The sequence below is a fragment of the Armigeres subalbatus genome, chromosome 1 (assembly GCF_024139115.2).
Source record: "Armigeres subalbatus isolate Guangzhou_Male chromosome 1, GZ_Asu_2, whole genome shotgun sequence".
Taxonomy (NCBI): domain Eukaryota; kingdom Metazoa; phylum Arthropoda; class Insecta; order Diptera; family Culicidae; genus Armigeres; species Armigeres subalbatus.
The window spans coordinates 11,903,397-11,916,237 of NC_085139.1; the positions used below are offsets into that span (position 1 = coordinate 11,903,397).

The following is a 12,841-nucleotide window of genomic DNA, read 5'->3' on the forward strand; positions in this document are numbered from 1 at the left end:
TCAGACATTATTGGAATGGTATCACTCAGTGTTGTAGAATATCATTGGAATCCATTTGACTAATCCTCGAGGACCTTTCTTCCTATGCGATGCTAGACATCATTGTAAGATAATAAACGTATGACTAACGTGTACCGTTTTAGAAATCCTATAACTATGTCAAACATGGCATTGTATTAAATCTGTTATCCAATGCGTAAGCACCAGCTTGCCTGTTGGTTAGTCTCTGATTGGACGTTTGTGGGGGTCAACAACACTAACCGTTCCGAGCATTCCGAGCAGTTCTGACCAATGTTATAAATAAGAAAGCACAGATGAAATGGATACACGCCTTTATTTACCACATTGATCAAAATGCTCGGAAAGGTGGGTTGGGTGTGGTTGACCTCCACGAACGTCAAATCGTTGGTGAATGTAACAATGGAGCTGATCGACCACCGACCGGTACGAGTAAATCGTGCGCCTGTGAGATCCCCAGCAAACACAAGATCATGTATCATAGCAAATAAATGTACAAAGAGGCCATATATGTACACTTTGGTGTCAGGCCATTATGCTGAAAGCCATTTGGCCAAAGGTCACAAGGCCGAATGGTCATTAGGCCGAATTATTTAGCAAAAAGAAGCGAAAATTGAAGAATGAGAAGTTCTTTCTTCACCTTACCCCTTCTTCCTTATCCCTTCTTGCTTCGTATATCTGTCTTCTTTTTCCTTCTACTTTTTTTTCGCTCTTCCTTCTTTCTCCTTCGTATTTCCTTCTTCTATGTTACTTATTTCTTCTCCCTTCTTCCTTTTTCTTTCTGCATTCTTCTTCATTCTTTCTTTTTTCATGCTTCTTCTTTCTTTGTTTTTCCTTCTTCCTTCTCCTTATCCATCTTTCTTCTTCCTTCGTCCTTCTTCCTCTTCCTTCTATCTTTTTTCTTCTTTTCCCCACCCTTCTTCTTTCTCCTTTTCTTCTTCTTGATTCCTTCTTCCTTTTTGTTTTATTCTACTTTCTATTTTTCTTCTTGTGTCTTCCTTTTCTCTTCTTCCTTCTCAATTGTTCCTTCTTTCTTCCTCCTTCTTTCTTTCTCCTTCTTTCTTCCTCCTTCTTTCTTCCTCCTTCATTCTTCTTCATTCTCTTTCCTTCTTCGCTTCTTTCTCCCTTCTACCTTCTTCCTTATTCGTTACACTTCATTCCTTCTTCCTTATTCGTTATTCTACATTCCTTCTTCCTTCTTTCTCTTTCCACATTCTTTCTTCTTCCTTCATTTTTCCTTCCACCTTCTTCCTTCTTCCTTCTCCTTTATTCCTTTTTTTTTCTTTTTATTTCTTCCTTCCTCTTTCTTCTTTTTTGCTCCTTTCTTCAGCATTATACCTACTTTCTCCTTTCTTCTTCCTTTTCCCTTTTTTTTTTCTTCTTCCTTCTTCCTTCTTCCTTATTCCTTCTTCCTGCTTCCTTATTCCTTCTTCCTTCTTCCTTCTTCTTTCTTCCTTCTTCCTTCTTCCTTCTTCCTTCTTCCTTCTTCCTTCTTCCTTCTTCCTTCTTCCTTCTTCCTTCTTCCTTCTTCCTTCTTCCTTCTTCATTGTTCCTTCTTCATTCCTTCTTCCTTCTTCCTTGTTCCTTCTTCTTTCTTCCTTCTTCCTTTTTCCTTCTTCCTTCTTCCTTCTTCCTTCTTCATTCTTTCTTCTTCCTTCTTCCTTCTTCCTTCTTCCTTCTTCCTTCTTCTTTCTTCCTTCTTCCTTCTTCCTTTTTCCTTCTTCCTTTTTCCTCCTTCCTTTTTCCTTCTTCCTTTTTCCTTCTTCGTTGTAAGAAGATATATCCGTGTAAGAAAAGTTTTATGATTTCTCGATGAATCACGCAAAATGGAGCAACTTTGCAAAAACTTTGTATGGGATTTTTTTCACACGACCGTGTAAAAATAATCCGTCTAAAAACAGAATCGGTGTACCTCTTCTGATGCAACTACGGCAGGTTGAAGGAGTCATCCGGGACGTCCTACTCCAACCCGTTGATGATGAATTTGCCTCTATAGCTGATGAAAACATTAATCACACCACGACACCAGATACTTCGGGGAAGGGTAGCCCTCTCATGCCTTGGCCGACGCCCTACATCACCAACCATGAGACATCTAGAACCTACACCCGATGTTAACGTCAATAGCGGCGCAGTCGACGAAACTGCACAAAGCCTTTTCCCAATGCCGGCTGGCAACCGTGTAGCAGTTTCGGCAGTGGCTGGTACTGTGGGGCTACTGTGGGGGTACTGTGGGGCAAAGTCCTACAGGTCTGTCCTCAATGTTCCTTTCAGAAAACAGATACTGTCTCGCATAGCTTTACAGGTCAACACAACACCACAGTAATTCTCACACCCGGAGAAGACCCGTCCCGCTGAAGAAATATGACGCAAAGTGCATCCCCAGTACCGGCTATTGTATGTATTGGCAAAACTAGTCTAATGGTTCTGACAGTGGCTGGAACTGTGAGTACAGTACAAGTACAGTACCAACGCCTGCAGAGATTACCGCGGCAATTTCCTTTCCTACATCCGACCCACCGATATGCGTAGGACATCCACATCATCGTCCGTTACACGGTTCGCCACGGATAGTCGTTCCAGAGGCATTTTCGTACTACAGTGGAACCTGCGTGGCCTCAGAGGCAATATCAACGAACTGAAGCTCCTTTTTGCCGATCTCAAGCCTTGTGTCGTTACACGGGGTTGGCCTAGCTGAGAAGACATACAGTTTGAGCATGTACAGATCCACACCATCCTGCAACTAATCGCGGTACGCATCCACGCCCCGATACAGGTAAGGGTAGTATCTGTCTACATCACGTCGAGTTCTACGCAGTATCAGGATGCGCTGGGTGAGGTATTCGAGCAGCTAGAGGGACCATTGTTGCTTCTTGGGAACTTCAATGCGCACCGTCACGCGTGAGGGCACACCCGCTTGGTCGCTTCTTCACCGACTTTGACTCATAAGTTGGCGATCTTGAACTACGACTCAAACACCCGCATCGATTCAGCTACGGGCAACACCTCGGCAATTGACGTAACCATCTAAACCGAGAGTCTGGCCTCTAGGTTTATTTGGCGATCCCTGTCGGACGCACATAATAGCGACCACCTCCCGATCACTTTGTTAATTCCCGGATGGATGAATCATCGAACGACACGACAGAAGTGGCTCTACGATCAAGCTGATGGCTGAAACCATCCGGCCAGATACCGAGTGGAACGTCAACCATCACCTTACCGAGATGATACTACCCGCGAATCATCGGCCAAATTGGACCGAAAGCAACACCAATTGCGGCTACCACTGAAGCGAAAGCCGCAATTCGACACAGGCGGAAGTGTCTCCAATCCAGATTCGATCGGGTATCACCTGGTGCAACATCTTCCGCTATACGTAAAAATGACGCTTCACGAGTTGTTGAACAATAACTGGCGCATGGGCAGCTGGCGAAATGCCATCGTCGTTCCTATCTCGAAACCGAACTGCCACGATTCAGGACCTGCCAATCTCGCTCATAAGCTGCATGGCAAAGCTTCTCGAGCGTATTATCAACAATCAATATGAAACTGGAGATTTTTTGTGGTTCCAGTTTCGTAAGCTATGAACGGTCTTCGGTACCCAGCAATGAAAGCGGCGCTTCAGTACGTAATCTATTGATGCCCTTTAGAACAAATTTTAGCACTGCTGTCATAGCAACATTTTCGTATGTTGATTTTTCTTCAATTAATAACAAACTACAAAAATGACCCGTAATGCTGGGTAGACACCTTTACGTGGTGTGTTACGGGGTAAGATCTACCACGGTTACATTGCCAGCTACAGGCAAATCCTGACCCAACGAATACCTTCCTCATTATCCAACTCCGTAGTACTTATGAGGGTGTCGCTAAGTCGGTGGCCTCTCGTTAAGTAAGTACTACATCAACACTTCCTTCCTCTCCCTAGTTACGGTGAAGATGGGCGTGGCCAGGAGTAGTAATCCTCATGCTTTTGTTATTTTTGTTTAAGACTGGAATCAAGGACCACTCCCCTTCTTGATTTCTGATAGCATTCTAGATAAGGATCTCAAAAGAAAAACATGAGTATCACTAGTGTCCAATCTACGAATTACACCGTAACAATGCTAATGCTAATGCTAATGCTAATTAATAACAAACTACAAAAATGAAAGCTGTAGCAAGGAGGAAAACTTTTGAATCATTCGAAAGATTTAAAATGATTCGATGCAATATTTTTATTATCTTTTTCCCGACTTGCCGAATAATTGCCAACTGCTCCAAAAGGATTGTGATAAGGTAAGTAAATCTAACAACTTGGATTTAATAATGATCCTTTTTAGGCATGGTTGGAGCGTCACACAATGTCCCCTACTCTTGGCCTGTTACTTAATATTGGAGGTAAATGAATTTTGGAATCCCTCGTATAAAAACACACACCCCAATTGGCACGGATTGGTTGTTAAGTATGAAATGCCAACAGCCTTACTTTACTGTTAGACGGCGGTACGGAATTTTTTTTTTTTTTTTAACTAATTTTATTTGCTAATTATCTAATACATGCATTCATCTCATAGACTAGGTGTTCCGTGTTTTCTTAACACTATCATCCTTATTTGCTATGTTACGCTTTTAGTTATTATTAATACATTTCAATTGCCTCTAGCAGTTAGAATTTTTTCCTCTGGTTGAATTGAACCATGTAGGAATTACAATGTTTTCTACTTAAACTAAACTTAACCTATTTTATACTAAGGGCACAAGGAGTTAATCGTTGCAATAGGAGATAGCAACGATTTTTATCTAAAATTGAAATTATTTTGTTGGACATTTGTTGCAATGTCTCAATATTAGAAATTCTATGAAGTTCATTGGTACTATACCACGGAGGCAACTTCAGAATCATTTTCAAAATTTTATTTTGAATCCTCTGGAGTGCCTTCTTTCTGGTATTGCAGCAACTAGTCCATATTGGCACAGCATACAACATGGCAGGTCTAAAAATTTGTTTGTAAATCAAAAGTTTGTTCTTAAGACAAAGTTTTGATTTTCTGTTTATAAGTATAAATATATTTGTTACATTTGGCTTGAAGGCCTTCAATGTGATTTTTAAAAGTTAATTTTTGATCTAGCAGAAGTCCTAAATATTTAGCTTCGCTAGACCAATTAATTGGAACCCCATTCATAGTGACAATATGTCTGCTAGAAGGTTTCAAATAAGAAGCTCTCGGCTTATGTGGGAAAATTATAAGCTGAGTTTTGGAAGCATTCGGGGAAATTTTCCATTTTTGCAAGTAAGTGGAGAAAATATCCAAACTTTTTTGCAATCTACTACAAATGACACGAAGGCTTCGCCCTTTGGCTGAAAGACCCGTGTCATCTACAAATAAAGATTTTTGACACCCTGGTGGTAAAACAGGTAAGTCAGAAGTAAAAATGTTATACAATATGGGCCCCAGTATGCTGCCTTGGGGGACACCAGCCCTTACAGGTAATCTATCAGATTTAGTATTCTGATAGTTTACCTGCAGTGAGCGATCTGATAAATAATTTTGGATCAGTTTAATGATGTACAGAGGAAAATTAAAATTCATCAATTTTACAATCAAACCTTCATGCCAAACACTGTCAAATGCTTTCTCTATATCAAGAAGAGCAACTCCAGTCGAATATCCTTCAGATTTGTTGAGCCGAATTAAGTTCGTAACTCTTAATAACTGATGAGTGGTTGAATGCCCATGGCGAAAACCAAATTGCTCATCAGCAAAATAGAATTGTCATTAATATGAACCATCATTCTATTTAAAATAATCTTTTCAAACAGTTTGCTTATTGAAGAAAGCAAACTGATTGAGCGATAACTAGAAGCCTCAGCTGGATTTTGTCCGGCTTCAAAATTGGAACAACTTTGGCGTTTTTCCATTTATCTGGGAAGTATGCCAATTGAAAACATTTGTTAAATAAATTAACCAAAAAGGATAAAGAGCTCTCAGGAAGTTTTTGATAAGTATGTAGAAAATACCATCATCACCCTGGGCTTTCATATTTTTAAATTTTTCTAGTAATAGATCTCACTTCATCCAAATTAGTTCCCAACGAAGGGCCAAAACATTCTCTTGATTGAGAATGTCTTCGAAGCTCCGTGTAACCTGATCCTCAATTGGACTAGTGAGACCTAGACTAAAATTATGGGCACTCTCGAACTGCTGAGCAAGTTTTTGAGCCTTTTCGCCATTTGTTAATAAAATTTTATTTCCCTCTTTAAGCGCTGGAATTGGCTTTTGAGGTTTTTTAAGATTTTTTGTTAATTTCCAAAAGGGTTTCGAACTGGGATCCAACTTCAAGACATTATTCTCAAAGTTGGTATTTCATTTTGCAAATCTCGCCAAATAACTTTCAACGCGGGATCGCGAGTTCTTTGGTATTGCCTTCTTCTCACATTTTTAAGACGGATCAGTAGCTGAAGATCGTCGTCAATAATAATGGAGTTGAATTTAACTTCACATTTCGGAATTGCAATGTCTCTGGCTTCGATAATTAAATTTGTCAAAGATACGAGCGCATTGTCAATATCACTTTTGGTATCGAGAGGAATATCAACATCAAAATTCCTATCGATATACGTTTTATATAAATCCCAATCAGCCCTATGATAATTGAAAGTAGAGCTGATTGGATTATAAATGGCTTCTTGTGAGATTTCAAATGTCACAGGAAGGTGATCAAGTCAAAGTCAGCATGAGTTACCAATTGGCCACACAGCTGACTTGAATCCGTTAAACTAAATCAATTGTAGAAGGATTTCGACTGGAAGAAAAACAAGTAGGGCCATTGGGATATTGAATAGTATAATATCCCGCAGAACAATCTTCAAATAAAATTTTACCACTGGAATTGCTTTGAGCATTATTCCATGAACGGTGTTTGGCATTGAAGTCACCAATTACGAAGAATTTTGATTTGTTGCGAGTCAGAATTTGAAGATCAGCTTTCAACAAATTCTTTTGCTGCCCATTGCATTGAAAAGGCAAGTAGGCTGCAATGAAGGAAAATTGTCCAAAATTTGTTTCAACAGAAACTCCCAAGGTTTCGAAAACTTTGGTTTCGAACGAAGAAAATAATTTATGTTTGATACGTCTATTAATGACGATGGCGACCCCACCATAGGCACTGTCAAGACTATCATTTCTGTAGATAAAATAGTTTGGATCTCTTTTAATGGAGAGTCCTGGTTTTAAATTCGCTTCAGTTATAATGGCAATATGCACATTATGAACTGAAAGGAAGTTGAATAATTCATCTTCCTTACCCTTTAGAGAGCGGGCATTCCAATTTAGAACTTTCACACAATTATTTAGATCCATTAAAACGGAGTCCGATAACAATTTTTTGTGTGTACTTTATACCAACCTGAACAGCTTCAGGAATGGTATTTGCTTTGAACATTGCATCAATCATGTGATGCAATTGTTCAGTTAAAAAATCAACATCGGAAGCAGTCATGCTACCTGAATCGGCAACATGACCGTTATTTTCCGTTGGGACATGGGTATAAACCTCATTTTGAGAAGAGAAATTTTGTCTACCAGCAGCGATGTTTGCATACGTAGGTACATTGGAAAAATTGGAATTTACTGAAATGCCGTTGACGAGCGGCAAAATTTGTTTGTAAATTGTGGTGGGTATGACCGGTTTCGAAATTTGAGCGTTTGAAAAATTTCTACCCGTCGAATCTGGGATCCGATTGGAATTTCCCGTCATCAATTTTGCACGGGAATTCAAAACTTTTTTGCGTGAAAGGCATTCCCAGAAATTGGATTTATGATTGCCCCCACAGTTTGCGCACTTAAATTTATTGGAATCTTCTCTCACAGGACATGCGTCCTTGGCGTGAGAGGTTCCACCACAAATCATGCATTTAGCATCCATGTGACAATGTTTGGTTCCATGACCCCACTTTTGGCACTTACGGCACTGGGTAGGGTTTTGAAATTTCCCCAGGCCTGCGGAAATGTTCCCATGTAACACGGACATGAGACATAATACAGGCCTTTTCCAAACTTTTCATATTATTTAGTTCACTTTTGTTAAAATGAACTAAATAAAATTCTTGAGAAATGCCCCTCTGGGAAGTACCAGAATGGGATTTCTTTTTCATCTTAATTACTTGGACTGGTGAAAATCCAAGTAAATGAGAAATTTCAATTTTAATCTCATCCAGTGATTTGTCATCACTGGGAAGACCTTTCAAGACGACTTTGAACAATCGCTCAGTTTTGTCGTCGTATGTGAAGAATTTATGGCGCTTCTCAGTTAAATAGTGAAGAAGACGTTTGCAATCGTCAAAGGATCCCGGCAAAACGCGGCAGTCACCCTTCCTAGCAATCTGAAATGAAACCAGAAAGCAACAGATACCACAATTGGCGGAATCCTTTGCTTTTTCGCATGAATCGAATCACCTGGGCTAGAGGTAGATTCGATTTGCTCAATTTCATCATTAATCAAATCGAACTGATTGCTCAGTTCGATTGGAGAAGAATTATTTCCGATATTATATCCGAAGATGTTATATCGACATATCCAGGGAAGTGCATATCAAATAAGGGCTCTAACGATTCTTCATCAGAAGAAGTGTATTATGTTGGCTTGCGAATTTCGCCAACTTGGAAATCCTTGGATCTCGCAAGAATTTTATTCAATCGACTGGCTTCACTCAAATTGGAAACATTTGCACACAGGTTTTTCCAGCCGGATCGTTAAACAGATCGTAGAGCCTTCTTGTAAGCTTTGCGAGCCAACTTGAAAGAATCCGTCCCTGCTGAATGGCGTCTGTTCCAACTCCTTCTGCACTGCTTCCTTAGCTTAGCCAAATCGGAATTCCACCAAGGGGTTCCTCTTGAGGTTTTTACAGAACGTAAAGGGCAAGCTTCTTCGAAAGCTTCCACGATGTGCAACGTTGTAGTATCAACTGCATCATCCAAGTCAGTAGGAGTTTCTATAGAAGGTAGATATTCATAAAATTTGGTAGAGAGCAACTCTGTGTAAAGATCCCAGTTTGTTGAACGAGGATTTCTGGCGAAGTGACATTCAAATGATCAAAGTAGATGTAGCGATGGTCAGATATCGATTCCTCATCTGACACATGCCAATTCGTCAACTCGTGACTGATTCTATTGGAGCAAAGGGTAATGTCTAACACCTCTGCTCTATTAGATACCATAAAGGTTGGGCGATTGCCTATGTTAAGTAAACTAAGTTCGGTACTACTTAAGTATTCCATCAACCTGGAGCCTCTCAGATTGATATCCGAGCTACCCCAGATGATGTGATGAGCATTAGCATCACTGCCGACAATTAGCGGAAGGCCTTATATGACAACTCGTTTGAAAGCATCCGTAGGGGATGGTTCATCATGTGGTAAATAAACCGAACAATAGACGTATTTCCTGACGGGGGTTCCGCCAGTGGCATCAATTGTGACAGCACATACATCTCTGGTTGTTAGTTCAGAGATAAGTGTAGCAACAATAGCATTGTTAACAAGCACACATGCACGCGGCGTTGATCGAGAGTTTGCCATTTCTTTACTGAAAGCAGCAAAAACCGGGTTCACTAGGTTACCTAGGCAGAAGGTACCCTTGCAAAAATAGTGTTCCTGCACCAAAGCCACTTGGGATTTGCCATTTTACATAAGTCTACAAAGATTATTCGTTGCTATTCTTTTATGCTGAAGATTGATTTGAGCTATCTTAACTGAAGCCATTGCAAATTAAGATAATACACTCCACAAGTTCAGCATTGATATGAACAGCAACGATGAAACTAAATTGGTATCTTATCAAGAAAGTCGAAGACGAAACACAGAGTACAATTTGTATAACGCAAAGGGAATCCATATAGGTGACAATTTGTTGAAAAACTAAATAAAAACATGCTCATAATCCCACCCTTATTTAATCTCAAGTTGAGATTGAATAAGAGTAGCCGATTATTTCGGAGAAGCAAAAAGTCAACTACGCCATAGCTCCGGTTAGCGCAGTAAGGGCTAGATACTGTGAAGGGTGCCCTGGTGCTTCACAGGCTCCGTTTGCGGTTAGGTTCTTTTTAGACCCCCCTAACCATTCATTCGTAGGCACGGTAAGCATAAAGCCGCATCACACCAAGAATTTGGGGTCACCTGTATGGTGGACTTCTACCACCGGAACATGCAATCCGTAGCGTTATTCTTAGCCAGATAACTGGCTGCCGACACCACACAGCTATCTTGGCTGTTCGGGGAGAGAGGTTGACATTGACTTTACGTCAACTCTCAATGTGGCCGAACATCCCGAAAAATGTTCTCATTTTAGATACCCTGCACAAGTAATGGATTTTAACCAACAGCTTTATGGACATTGCCAACTAAACTTATTTAAATGTGGGAATGGTTTTGTCAGTTTTGACTAATTGAATGGAAGAAAAATTTACGGATCATCTGGACGCTACTGACTATACTTCTTGGTATTAGTCCGAATCAAGATGAATACATTTCCAACTATGCATTTATTTTTGTTTATTATTTGAACATGGATCCTTGGATGCTCCGTGAGGATTAAAATGCTGCTCCGGCCAGGCCCAGGTTGCAGGAAGTGATGGCTCGTAGCGGAAGCAGTATTGGTGTGACTTGACAAGTGCCAGTTTATCTTCCGGCTCGGGATACCTGGAAGCAATACCTAAAATTTCATGAATTCGTAAATCAAACATCGTTTAAACATTTAAAAATTTCAACAAACCTTCCTTATAAGCATATTCAACCACTGCAACAGCTATTTCGATTGAACACTGCTTGATACTACTCAATGGAGGATACAGTAGACCTTTGGATAAATCTTCCTCGGAAACCTTCCTGGAAATGACTTGCGCTGCCGTTAGAAATATGTCGTCTGAAATGTGATGAATTCCGGAGGCAATAACGCCCAAAGCCACACCCGGAAAGACATACGCATTATTTCCTTGACCAGTGATGAAGGTTTTTCCATCCCTCTGAACCGGCGGAAATGGTGACCCAGAAGCAAATAAACAAGTGCCTTCCGTAACATCGTATGCCTGTTGGGGTGTACATTCTGCGACTGCCGTTGGGTTTGACAAGGCGAATATGATTGGACGTTCGTTACATTCTCTCATAGATTTCAGTACTTCTTCGTTGAAAGCTCCAGCGACGGCCGATGCTCCAATCAGCACTGATGGTTTAATCTCTTTGACGATTGCCAAAAAGTCCTTCGTTGGACATATATCTTTCGCGTAGCGAACCATATGCGCATCCAAGTTTTCCTTCTCTCTTTCTAACACTAACAATCCATGCTTATCGAACATCCAAATCTTCTGGCAAGCTTGTTCAGTCGACATGCCTTCGGACTCCATCGCTCTCACCAGAAGATTAGCAATACCAATAGCTGCTTCGCCCGCACCAAAGAATAGAAATGTATGTTCAGACATTGTTTTCTCTACAATCTTTTGCGAGGCAATCAACCCAGCCACCACAATGGACGCCGTCCCCTGAATATCATCGTTGAACGTACAGTACGTGTCTCTGTACCGAGCCAAGAATTTGAAAGCGTTTTTATTCCCAAAATCTTCAAACTGAATCAGAGTGTTTTGCCCATATCGCTTCACCGCGGCCGCCATGAACTCATCGATTAACTCATCATACTCCTCCCCGCTCACACGCTTTTGTTTCAGCCCAATATACAACGGATCGTTCAAGAACTCCTCGTTATTCGTTCCAACATCGATCAGCATCGGCAAGCACTGGTGTGGCTTTACCCCGGCCAGTGCCGTATACAGGGCCAACTTTCCCACCGGGATTCCCATGCCTTGCGCTCCCAAATCGCCGAGCCCCAGAATCCGTTCACCGTCCGTCACCACTATCGCCCGCACATCCATCTCGGGCCAATTCTTCAACACTTCGTACACGTGGCCACGATCATTGATCGTCACGAATAACCCCCGTGGCCGCCGAAATATTACCCCGAACTTCTGGCAGGCCAGTCCCACCGTCGGCGTGTAGACGATCGGCATCATCTTCTCGATGTCTTCCGTCAGCAGTCGGAAGAATAGCTTCTCGTTGCGATCGTGCAGCTCGACCAAGTAGACGTACTTGTTCAGGTCTTCCTTGTAGCGAGAGATCACAATTCGGCACAGCTCCAACTGTTCGTCCAATGTGCGAATCTTGGGTGGGAGCAGCCCGTGAATGCCCAGCGATTGTCGTTCATTCAGCGTGAAGGCGAGACCTTTGTTCAGTTTGGGTTCCCGCAGGTGATCGATTCCCCGAATCTGACCGTTGGTTTCGAAAAATGTTCGATTGATGGTTGGTGCACGGTTAGACGAAATAAGGTGTTTCAGTTTAAAAATTCGTTGGGAACGAGATCTGTAATTCAGTGTATGAAAGTTACAAGTTCAAATAGTCAAAGATGCAAAACATAGAATCGACTCACACAAGTAGTAGCGACATTTTTGTTAGTTTGTGAATTTTCACTTACAAAAACTTACAAACAAAAATGGATGACAATGCAACAGTCAATGCGTCAATACGAGTCTTCATAGTTTGCTTTGATTGATTGCTATTGATTGTAGAAAAGCGAAAAAAATAATGACCATTTTATTCCGATAGTCCATCACGCATAAATATCAAAAAATAATTGTTTTGATGTTGTATGTGCATCCCGCTGTAAAAAAAAGTAAGTTACCTTTTTTGTTATTATGCTGAATGTGAGGAGTATTAGTTGATATAATGGTTAAGTTTCGTTCGTTTGATTCAAAAATAAAACAACAAAAATCTTCAAATTTATTGCAGTTTTTATTT

The 12,841-nt window shown here is 40.9% G+C and overlaps 1 protein-coding gene across 2 annotated transcripts; it reads right to left on the minus strand.

Moving 5' to 3' along the window:
- Positions 1 to 10,526: 10,526 nt before the first annotated feature.
- On the minus strand, positions 10,527 to 12,602 carry LOC134208090 (NADP-dependent malic enzyme-like). Of its 2 annotated transcripts, none has more exons than XM_062684177.1 (3): positions 12,474 to 12,602; positions 10,773 to 12,406; positions 10,527 to 10,712 (listed from the first exon to the last, which is right to left on the minus strand). In XM_062684177.1, exons 1-3 carry the CDS (start codon positions 12,488 to 12,490, stop codon positions 10,543 to 10,545), a joined length of 1,821 nt encoding a protein of 606 aa, XP_062540161.1. In that variant the 5' UTR covers positions 12,491 to 12,602; the 3' UTR covers positions 10,527 to 10,542. The 2 variants fall into 2 exon arrangements, with proteins under 2 accessions (XP_062540161.1, XP_062540162.1); XM_062684178.1 differs by having other exon boundaries at positions 10,773 to 12,312; positions 12,476 to 12,567.
- Between the last annotated feature and the right edge of the window lie 239 nt (positions 12,603 to 12,841).

Bases quoted from the DNA above. Each gene is read 5' to 3' on its own strand.
- LOC134208090 (XM_062684177.1), bottom strand. The intron at 10,713-10,772 runs GTTTGTTGAAAT...ATGAAATTTTAG, and splicing joins TGAATATGCTTATAAGGAAG to GTATTGCTTCCAGGTATCCC.